General features: G+C 34.8%; 2 protein-coding genes across 2 annotated transcripts; one reads left to right on the top strand and one right to left on the bottom strand.

Annotated features, from left to right (window-relative positions):
• The first annotated feature begins 812 nt into the window (after positions 1-812).
• On the top strand, positions 813-1,462 carry LOC126979183 (40S ribosomal protein S24). Its single transcript, XM_050828433.1, has 2 exons — positions 813-981; positions 1,083-1,462. Exons 1-2 carry the CDS (start codon positions 932-934, stop codon positions 1,429-1,431), a joined length of 399 nt encoding a protein of 132 aa, XP_050684390.1. The 5' UTR covers positions 813-931; the 3' UTR covers positions 1,432-1,462.
• Positions 1,463-2,803: 1,341 nt separating this feature from the next.
• On the bottom strand, positions 2,804-11,878 carry LOC126978257 (lactosylceramide 4-alpha-galactosyltransferase-like). The gene is made up of 3 exons (XM_050826999.1): positions 11,208-11,878; positions 4,624-4,748; positions 2,804-3,051 (listed from the first exon to the last, which is right to left on the bottom strand). The coding sequence occupies exons 1-3, from the start codon at positions 11,876-11,878 to the stop codon at positions 2,825-2,827; spliced, it is 1,023 nt and encodes a 340-aa protein (XP_050682956.1). The 3' UTR covers positions 2,804-2,824.
• Between the last annotated feature and the right edge of the window lie 389 nt (positions 11,879-12,267).

Below are 12,267 nucleotides of genomic sequence, written 5' to 3'. Positions count from 1 at the left end.
CAATTGAATTGTACATTTATTCAACACTCGTAAGAGTGAAGGAAAGCATCGTGAAGAAACCTACTCACACCTGCGAAGATATCCAAAGGATTATTTAACCCTTGGTTATATAGGAACAATGTGTAAGTATAGTTTTCTTGAAATGTTTAATGTCCTACAGATACATAGGCACGCTTAGCAAATTTATAATTATCATGCGTGATACATAGATATAGTAAACTGCTTCTGCTCAACCTACGATCTCATCGCTTTCTAAGTGGTGACGGGCAAAATATTGATAGCTATACACGTTCAGTAAGGCGTGAGTCTGAACAGACTGAATTAAGACATTACATAATATTATTCCTCGCTCCAGTCAATTAGTCTATGCGTATACGTATAGTCAATTTTACTTCAATCTTGTCATAGCTATCAGAGCAGAAACCTCAAAAATCAATAATTATTTTATCATACGTAATAATATTCTGGCATTATTTATCTGCATCCAGAAACGTTGATCTATATAATATTTTGCAGACACTAAATTATATATAACACTGTCCCAATATACTTTTATCCTGTACCATTTAATAAATTAAAAAAATTATGAATTTAAGATGTCCAACATGGTACCTAGAAGACATGGTAACATGGTATAGAATAATAAATAATATTAGAACATTACTCAGTGATTAGTCTAATGGAGTCTATTTAATTTAATTAGTAAATATTACAAATATCTGAGCATCTAATCAATTTTATAAATTATTACCTATGGTATCGTAATGGCTATGGTTTTGCAAGTTCATTTATTTTTACTCTGGCAATATGCAGAGAATAAATCATAGACAATTTGAGACAAACGCCATTTATGTCAAACACGTTCTTTTTCCTTGAGGAGTTGTTAGAGACACGTGCGTAAGCTGCGCCGAAAACTCAAAAATAATTCAAAATGAGTGAAGGGACAGCAACTATTCGTACCCGTAAATTCATGACCAACAGGTAAAATTGATATTTAATGAAGTTTACATCAATATGTTGTTGCATAGAAATGTGATCGATTCGTGTATGCAGGTTATGTGAAAACGTTTCTTGAATTTCAGATTGTTGGCCCGCAAGCAAATGGTTTGCGATGTTCTTCATCCAGGCAAACCGACAGTCAGCAAAACAGAAATCCGTGAAAAGTTGGCGAAAATGTACAAAGTAACACCCGATGTAGTTTTCGTGTTCGGTTTTAAGACAAATTTCGGAGGTGGAAAATCGACTGGATTCGCTTTGATCTACGACACATTGGACTTTGCCAAGAAATTCGAGCCCAAGCACAGGTTAGCGCGCCATGGATTGTATGAAAAGAAGAGACCTACACGTAAACAGCGCAAGGAACGCAAGAACAGGATGAAGAAGGTGCGTGGTACCAAGAAATCTAAAGTTGGTGCTGCCGCTAAGAAGTAATGTGATGGTGTAGGAGTAAGTTAATAAAACCCTAAAAAATAACTCTGTGTTTGTTTTACATTACATTTTTCCAACAAGTTAAATAATTAATACCCTAAAATTTAATTGCATTTAAATTTATAATTGATATACGCTCTCTTGATATTTTGATGAGTATTTTACATATATTTGAAATAACACCAGGATCAAACAAACTTATAATGCTTACTACTCGGCTAAGTCAAATTAGTCTCTTGTGGGGTGTTGTTAATGCTTTTACAACATGATCACAGATAATATTCAAAACAAACCTATTACAAAAGAATTGTTAAAAAATGTTAGTGTGGTAAAGGTTTCTATAAAATAAATGATAACACTGATTGGGAATACAGCAGCGGCCCACAGGCTATTAAATAATAAATTTTATGATATTACTTTGAAATCATATTTTTATTTAAGAAAAGCCCGCCGAGTTTGCTGCGCCCATTCTTATCAGGTCTGATGCAAACCTTTCTGAATGGATGGTAGTTTTTTACTTCTATCTCTTATAGTATTTAACTGTGGTAATAAATAAAATTATCATTAGTATCCAGATTCCATAATAAAACTCTTAATTAAATTAAATTATGAATTGATAGAAATCTGAACATCCAATGTTAGTGAATAATTCAAATGAATCCTATTAAAACCAATATGATTTTATCTTAAATCATATTTATAGGTTTTAAACTACATCCTGAGCTCTAATTAGGGCTCTGCTTTTATATATAAAAGGGCACACAGGCTAGAGGCTCATGTGATGTGAGGTGAAAAATCATCCTCCTATAGACATTTGTAATACCAGAGGTAGAGTAATATTTTATCACAACTACAATCTGTTCCGTTATCCTCTTCAATAATCATGAAGACTATTATATACCTCTTAACAATAATATATTTTCTGCATAATAAGCTCCACCACATGATCTCTTTCTCAATCCGTCACTCCTATCAGAGTGGCCACTAAGATGATGCAACTTTAGTTGTCGGTGGTCTCCTGAGTTTTGGCACTGCCTCCTGTGTTTTTGCATGTCGCACTGTGGGAGCGCTCCACCACAATTGCCTGGGTCACTACTTAGATTATATCTTACATGATACCTACCAGTGAGGAATATTGAGTTTTCTAATATTACATATATTAATCTTACAAGCCTCATCATCACACAGAGTAACTCAGTTGCATATTGAGACTCAAAAATCATATGATCATGGTAAAGTTTTATGAAAGAGGAGGACAAAAGGCATACATTCCATCTGAAGTTAAGTTAACTTCACCAGCCTTTAAGGAAGATGTTACCCTGGTACAAGTGTTAAAACAATACACTATATTTCATTATTATAAATAATACAGAGGTTTAAGTCTTACAGTTATTTATTATGTACCAAAATTAGCACCATATAATTTAAAAACACTTGGGCAAAACTCTTCTGCTAGTCTAGAATAAAGTGAATTTTTGGGAACGTCATAAATATGGGTGAGCCGGTTCCAAATGTGGTGTATGACAGCGTCTGGAGTATCTTCAGGCTTACCAGGTAGGAAGTACTTCTTTCTGTCTGAATAGTGTATTGGATATATTAACTTAGAATCTATTACAGGGAATCCTGAAAATAAGTAAAAAATGTATATTTATTTGATTAACATAACATACAGTTAATAGATATAAAGATATTATAACTGAGCTGTCAATAATTCTTTAGGAATTTATACACCTTAACCATAACTACTTTGACATACAAACTGTTGTGCTTGTCGTCATCAAACCTAAGTTTGATCCCCTAGTTGTTCAAAGTAGTATTAAGTTTTTCTTTGAGTTCATTCTTCATTCTAGTTAAAGTGCTAGTTGCCCATATTATGTATATTAAGATATACTCATCAATAAGAGATGGATTTCAGTCTAACTTTGGACATATTATATACAGGTGTGAGTTTATTTAACACACTTAAATGATTTAAATATCAGGTAGGTAACTAAAATGTCATCATCACCATCCGGATGTGTGGCATTACTCTATAGTGCAGTTTACAAGGAACTTTCTTCTCTCTTATAACTTAATGTGGCATGAACTCCCCTTACCCTTTGTTCCCAGGTCACTATGACATGAATACCTGAAGAAAGTGTACACCCAACTAAAATGCTGGCTACACTCAAGAGATTCCACTGTTCTAAGGGAACTTGCATATCAGTAATCATGTGCCTACCAACACAGCTACCACACACTTGATTGTCCTTGTATTCCATAAATCCTTAAATTACATTAAATATTCTATCATTGTTTCCCTTATAACGAATATGAAGATGATATTAACATTTTAGGTTATGTGATAATAATTGGTACCATAATGTTTTAGTATTTTAAGAGAAAAAGTGACAAGATGAGCAAGTTGATGGCATGTGATACATCCTGTCTGTTACAATGCAGTGCCACTTGGAATTCTTGATTGAAGTCAAAATTCTGAGTGGCATCACATTGCACTTGCTACAAAAGAGGTTAAGTTTCATTAGACCAGCTGGTACAAAGAAGCCTCCCATTGATAATGGCTCAAACTGTATTTGAAGACAATGCAGACTCATACATCATATTAGGTACCTACATATTTAGTTCTTATCATATTATGTTGGTAGACTACATCCAAAAATTTGAAAGTGCATTATTTGGAAGTGCTGTGGTATTGGAGGTGCCAGTCGTTCATATAGAAAGTTGCAAGGGCAAAAGTTTTAATATTTTAATGTGATAGGACAATAATTACAGTTGTCAGGTGATATAGGTTATTTGATGATCAGTGATAACCTACACCACAGATCCTGGCTTGTAAGGTGTGTTAACCTCCTGTCTGCTGCCGTGAGATGACTGTTTAGTACTTTGTTATTTGTTTAGCACACAAGACATTAACATGCTGATGTGCATGTGTCATTTCAATGTGGAAACAGCACATAGAAATTCATGCTATATGTGGGTGCTGAGTATATGCATAATATATTATTTAATCAATGTATGTTAGTGCTGAGATTATTTTTACTTCAGATCTATTATGTAGTGTTTTCATTTTGATGGATACCAAAGTTTAGGATATTCTTAGTTAAACCTGGATCCAGCCACATATTTTTCTAGATAATGTCTAGGTTTTGGTTATTTATGGCTTTTATTACTTTTAAAAGGCGAGAGGTAACCTACCTTGGCAGGTAGTAACTGACATTGATGATATATTGCTACTTCCACATATCTCAATAAGAACTCTATTCACCACTCCAGGGCCATTATTAATCCAAATATCGGATTTATAACTTCGAGCTAGTTCTCTACAACAGAAATTTTATAGGTAGGTATAATATAAAAAATAATCTGTCATTCATTCTATTCTATTCTTTCTACTGCGGCTTCTGTGGAAGACACACCACAGATTTGCCAGTATCATGTTTAATGGTAATGATCGGTGTTAAGATTACATAAAGTTTTATTTTCTCATATCTGAAACAAATAATATACATGCTATTAGACTATAAAGTACATACACAGAATAACTTAAATTATTAATTAATATAAGTACTTAACAATATTTAAGACTTAATCTTATTTATTTTAATATATTTACAAAAGGAGTGTAATCTAGGGAGAGGAGATATTTAATGGAAGTATGACGGAGGGCTTCAGTGGGTATTGTACAGAGAAGATTGCATTATTGGGCACCTAAAGAACAAATGATCCATGTTACCCTCATCAAGGCCACAATCACATGGGGAATGATCTCTTAATCTAAGTTTAGCTAAAAAAACTGGAGTGCAGGCATGGTTTAACCTTAAGCTGCATACAGTTGATATTATTTTGTTATATATCCTACATTTTGAGAACCAAGGTTTTTGAGGAATTTCTGGTTGGAGTTCTCCATAAAATTTTCCTTTTGGAAGTTTTGGAAACATGCCACATGTTTGACCAACTCTCATACATCTTGGGTTTCAGGGCACAAGTCATGAGTGAATATTTCAGAATACTGAAAGGAACCTGAATGAGCAGCTGATCTAGCACAGGCATCTGCATTTTCATTACCAGAGATGCCCACGTGACCTGGAATACATGCTAAAACTATATTAATTTTGAGTTCATAGCACTCTTTCAAAGTTTCTCTTATTTTGAGAATAATAGGAAACTGACTTTTTGACCTAAATGTATATTCTCTCAAATACATTTAGGTCAAAAAGTCAGTTTCCTATTTGTATGATTGAAGGCAACTTTTAGAGTATTAAAGGATAATAGAATTGTTCATGTTGTGAGACTTAACAAATATAATAGCTTCGAGGATGGCAATGGATTCCCCTGTAAACACAGAAGTGGTAGGTGGGCAGCTATAACTCAGTATAATTCCTGTTAAGGGAATCCATACTGCATCACCAACCGGATACATGTCTGTTTTAGAGCATCCGTGTAGATTTTATACCAATTTTGAAAATCTGTGTCCATTATATGAGAAAAAGTTTTATTTGCTTCTATGGAAAACTTAGTCTAAAATTACTGAGGGTTGGAAAGTAAGAGCATTGAAAGGCTTTGAAAATAAAGGCAATTTAGAATATTGAAAGATAGTGTTAGAGAGCTGAGAAAATAAAAGGTCTAAAAGGTAAAAACTATTGATAATGCAAGGTCTTTTGTCTTAAGGTACAATATTATTATCATTGTATAAAACAACTAATTGTTTTAATTTTTGGAGTAAGGGATGAACTCGGCAGCCAGCTAGTTCAAAGAAAAATTTATTGGCAAGGAATTATCTATGTAGTGGAAGGGGAGGATCCACACATTCTACTTGCATTGCATTAAAAGGGCTGGATTTCATAGCACCCAATACTATGCGTAAACATTTAGCCTGAATTCTGTCCAGTTTATTCAGACCTGCTTTGTTTCTTGGGATTAAAAAAATAGTGCCATAATCTAAATGAGCGTGAATTATGGCATTGTATGATAATTTTTGAGTGAAGGGGTGAGCTTCCCACCAGACAATGATCGAAGAATATTATTATTTTTCTCACATTTCTGTGAGAAATAATCAAAATGCTTGATACCTGATAATTTGTATCTAACCAAATACCCAGAAACTTAACATTATTTGTTAATAATGCCACCTGGTAGTTCAAAATTATAAATTTTAATAGGAGGAAGAATTCTTTTATTTCTGAATAAAACTACTTTGCTTTAAGATGTTGATACTAACAGTCCATGTTGCATTAAATATTCAGCAAGATAATCAAGGGCATTAATTAAATGATTAGATGAACCTTGTACAGACTTGACAGAAGAATACAGGACAATGTCATCGGCATATTGCAATATCTGACAGAAAGGTGTTAGGGTACTATTGAGGTCGTGCGTATACAGATTATATAGAAGGGGACTAAGGACTGAACCTTGAGGTAAACCTTTCCAAACTGACTTAGGAGGGAGGTAAGAGGATGGGCCTTTAATAGTGATGGTTCTCTCCATTTACATGTGACATATGAAACGAGATAACTTCACAGGGATACTCAGCTGGTTGAGTTTACTGCTGAGTAGAGGAAGTGAAACATTATCATATGCAGATTCTATGTCAAGGAAAACTCCCACTTGTAAGGATACCTAAGTTATCTAGAGAACTCTTGCCCTTTCTGAAACTATACTGGGAGTTGGAAAGGAGATTATTTTTAAAAAAAACCACTCAAGTCTGTGTTTAATCATTATTTCAGAAACTTTTGCAAGAGCAGAGGGCAATTGGCCTATAGCTGGTGGCTTCAGATGGATTCTGACCAGGTTTAAGTAATGGAATGATTACCTGATTTTTCCAAGGTAGAGGGATGGAGCCAAGATCTAAATAGGGGATTCCATCTTCCCCAGGGGCAGAGTCAACTAGGCCATCCAGAGCAAGAAGAAGTTCAGAGAATGAGAAGGGGGACTCTAAACTGTGAGTTGATGTAAGAGGGAAATGGAAAGTAGTCTATATTTGGGACTGAAGGGGGGGACATCGTATCTGAAAAGTAATCAAGCCATACAGAAGGAACCACATTAAAATTATGATTTTATGTGGTTGTATGTCAAGTGTATGCACTTGATCACAAAATGAGCCTCTAAATTTTTTAATTTGTTTCCAGACAGTTGAGGATGGAGTGCTTGGTTTTAAATTCTGGCAAAAATTAATCCAACCTTGTTTTCTTCTTAATAAATGAGCAGCCTTGGCCGCCACTTTTTTATACTAAATAAAGTTCGACACGGACATGTTTCAAGTTTTAATTTTTTTCAGCTAATTTCTTTAGCAGCAGCATCTTATTTAAACCAGGTTTTTTTTAAAGGGAGGTTGTTGTCAGCACAAGCAATCATAGCGTTTGCTAATTTATTTTAATTATCTACTGCATTATAAGGATTAGTGACTGGAAACTCAGCAATTTTTTTATCTAGACAAGAAGAATATTTAAGTAAGCCAATTTGCATCTAGTAATCTATATTTAAGAGATGGGGAAAATTTTTGGGGTGGAATTACTTCGTCAGGGATAGAAATGATGATAGGAAACTGGTCACTACCATGGGAATTATGTAAGAACATCTTAAGAAGAAAGAGAGGAGGAGAGCCAGACACGGAGAACATAAGGTGAGATTTCAACTGCACTTTTGGGATTCTGAGAAGGTGAAATCCTGCGGGTTGGAGAGCCATCATTGATAATGCAGAGATTGATCTCATGAAATACATCCAACAGAGAAAGGGCAAAATAGTCAGTGTGACTTAACCCCATGAACGATGATGAGCATTAAAGTCTCCCATTATAATAATAGGAGGGGGAATAGAAGATAACAATAGGAGAATATCTGCAATCATAGTTGACTGGGGATGAGGTACATAGATTGAGACCAAGGAGATGTTCATTACCTTTGCTGCAACAATATTTATACCAGGATGGGGATTAGGAAGGATAATTGGGGAAAAGGGAAGGGTGCGTCTTATAAATAAGGCGCAGCCCGCACCAACGCTTTCTGCTCTATCGTCTCTAAGGCACATATTGCCGGGGACCCTGAAGTGAGCTCCAGGGACCAGCCATGCTCAGAGATGGCGATGGCAGAAGGAAGATATTTACTAATTAGGTGTATTAGGCCGGGTTTCTTAGGACGTAGGCTTCTGGTGTTCCGATGAAGGATGGACACTGGGGCCATGAATTTTACCAATAGGTAAGATTTCTGATAGTTGATGGGCAACGTTGGACGGTAGGCTAAGATTGTTTTTAGTTATCAAAGAAAGTAAGATTGACAGGAGGACCTCCAAGAGGTTATTATCCTGTGATGATGAAGAAGTTACAAGGTGGTTTAGGGCAGAGCTATTCGGGAAGGCTGAAGGTACATAAGCAATGATAGCTTGGTGAGCAGCTCGATCATAAGGTTTATTTAATAGGGATTTGGAACGTGGAGATGAAAATACAGTTTTCTTATAGCTGACTGTGGGAGAAGGATTGGGTGTCTGGCTCATGTGAGTTGAAGAGTAGTTATGGGATACAGAGGGGTTACGGAGAATTTCTGAGTATGGCCTCATCACCTTTGGGCAACGATTTGAGGCCTCCTCATAGGAAATATTCTTTTGGGATATTATGATTTTAATTGTTTTTTGTCTGCCCTGTTCAGGGCATTCCTTGTTTATCGCAAAGTGTTGTCCTGAACAATTAATACAAATTGCATCTTTTTCAGTAATGTCACATGAGCTTGAGTACATTTGTAACATCTTGGGTTAGATCTGCATACAGTTTTGACCAAATCGGCAGCAGTTAAGGCATTGGATTGTAGAGAAGAGGTAGGTTTCAACAGGAAGAAGAATATTTTTTGAAGAAGCACTTGACCAAGTAACTTTCCCTTCCTCAAGGACCTTTATGTTGAATCTGCGAGCCTTTAAAATCTTGCCACAAAATGGATAAGTTCACAGGAGCCCGGCGGACTATACCTATCTTGGTTATGTTAAAGTTTGGGATTGTTGCTGTATGTTTGTTGGCAGATAATACAGGGTTATCTAAAAATTTGTTTGCATCACCAGATGATTTGAATGTTAAAGATATTTTATTTCTACCGATTTTTTTGATGCCGTCAGGGCAATTATTAAAATTTAATGCCTATGCAGTAGTTGACCGAATTTAATGGGCTTTATAGTTTGGCCTGAGGAAGGGTCTTCCTCGATACGAGAAACATGGATAATAAATCGTCCTTTATCAAAATCCGTATATTGCTTAAAACCAATAACTAAACTTGGGTCACAATATCCATTCTGAATGGAGAAAGAAGCCAGATCCGTATCATTTATAGTTTTTTTTGCAGCGGCGAGTGTGGGAATATCCGGAGGATCCGGAGGTTCCGGGGGAGAAATCTCCATTATGAAGCTGTTAGTAAAATATAAGACGGATGTCTATATTAATTGTTAATAATTAATCTTACCAAAATAAAAAAGTCTACCACCAAAAAGAGAAAAGGAAACTCCTGTAATCAAAAAAAAATCTGTAAATTAACAATAGGCTACGGTACACAAAGCATATAAAAATTATCACTGAATTTCCGAACTCGACTCACGCGTGGTTGCTACCTCCCATCTTATCTGTCATGAAGTTAATTAATCGTTCTATACAATAAACATGAATCTTGTAAAAAACATAAATTTTGTTTTATTGCCTTCTGCCGTCAAAACATATTATACAAATATTTAAGTTAAAATTTTACTTGAAGTTGCTCAAAATTACATTAAAGATATTTAATTTGTTTTTTGATAAAATTGCTAGTGTTACAAACATAAGTTATTCAGTTCTGTGGGTGCATCAATCCCGAGTCCCCACACACATTCCTAGTTTGAAGTTTAAACCTGTAGCGCCTAAAAACACTGATAGCAAAAGTTTTTTCAAACGTAATGTCATATTGCTATGTGTTTATTTTCTCTTTATATATGCAGTTATATCGGTGGTGATATTTAAAACGGAAATCAATATCATCACTCTTATTGCCTGCACTTTATTACTTCTCGACTTAGTTCTAATATTCATTAAATGGGCAGAATGGCAAATAGAAGGCATGAAGAAATTGTCCAGTTTTGGATTTCATCCTCTAAAAAACCTTACTAATAAATATCTGAGGTTAAATTAGATCTATGTTGATTACTTAACGTATAGGGAGGTGGTCTCTCATATATCTACTACCAACATAATTAATATTCTACTATAGATACTACACATGATTTAAAAGAAAATTATGAAATTGTAATCAGATCTCTACTCTCTAATGCAGAAGTTAAAGCCGACTCAATAAAGAAAAAAACCGAAGTGGCGTTGCGTATCACACAAAAAGGAATATAAATAATTAATTACATAAAAGTCTTCGTCAATCGAAGAGCGAAATTGCAGGCGAAATATCAGTGGCGTAGCGTGCATCGTCGGGGCTTCGTTTAAGCCCTTTTGAAAGGTAAAGATTTCTCACAAAAAAAAATGTTTGCATAAAATTAAAAGAAATATTCATTCATCATAATAATTATCTATCTCTCACATTTCCAATTTTTTTTACAATCAATTAAAATTCAAATATTTTTTATTATATTTTAATTTTTTATTATTATTATTTTATACAGATATTTTAAATATTCTTTATTGACTTGGATTATAACTACATTATTGAACAACAGTGTCTAAAAGCGGCCATGATTGGGCTCTTTGCCCTATATCAGTAAATATATATAGGTACCTACTTCTTGTGATAATTACATAAGTACCTTTAGTTAGGTATAAAGAACTTACTCAATAAACTCATAAGCCATGCCACGGCCAATATCATTGTCTGAAAGAGCAATGGCAGCACAGTTTAATTGCCCATCATCTTGCCTTGCGATCCAATTTTCAGGCAGATGGTCAAATGATTTCACCACAACAGTATCAAAATCCAAATACACTCCACTCCACTTGTACAGCGTAAGAAATCGAAGTACGTTCGATGTGTTTTCTATACCCCAAAACGTGTTGTTCAGTAATCCCTTTTTAACAAGACTCTCGAGAGGTGTACCTTCTGAATAAGATAGTATTAGAATTCGCCCAAAATGTATATTAGTAAACTTATGAAGAAAACTGATATGTTTGAATTGTTTTACAGTGACGGGGCCGCTGAAAAAGACATAAATATTTCTTTTCGGATGAAGTCTTGCTGCAGATTCAACGGCACACATTTGACGGGAATTCAAGCCATCCTTGCAGTCGGTATCATGAAAGAATATGGATTTATGAGGTGGTTGAAAATGATGAGGGTTTATCAATTCCAATGCGTCTCCGTCTATTATGTAGTGACATGATAAGTTATCGATTTTATTTTGATTTATCAACTCCACTGCTGTCGGCTCGAGGTTCGCTCGAAGCCAAATGTGTAACAGAATGCATGTAAAATATACTAAAATGCCTGCATACAATCTCCTTTCCATCATTACAAAATGTAATTTAAGTAGAAAATAATAGGCAGGCAGTAATAGCTCATTACTTCGATATCGCTTCTAGACCATAAATCAGTAAGTATCTGGGGTAACTCTCCCTAGTATCGACCCCGGCATTTTGCATGATACGAATTCATACGTTATTTCATTGAGTGCTCGGGTTCAGAGAATCCTTTGTAGAAGGGGATAGTATCAAAAAAATAAAGAAAAGATAAACAAATTTTAACTCTATAAACTTAAGTTTCAATTGATCTCACTTCGATCGGATTAACGTCTGTTTTAAAGCACCATTACCCATACTGATATATATCCCAGACAAAATATTATCGGCCAGGGATATCTCTCAAAACAGAATTTTTTATAACAAGATAGACAACATA

Source organism: Leptidea sinapis, chromosome Z (genome assembly GCF_905404315.1).
Source record: "Leptidea sinapis chromosome Z, ilLepSina1.1, whole genome shotgun sequence".
Taxonomy (NCBI): domain Eukaryota; kingdom Metazoa; phylum Arthropoda; class Insecta; order Lepidoptera; family Pieridae; genus Leptidea; species Leptidea sinapis.
Note: the sequence above shows the minus strand (reverse complement) of the source record. Positions and strands in the feature narration are given on the sequence as shown.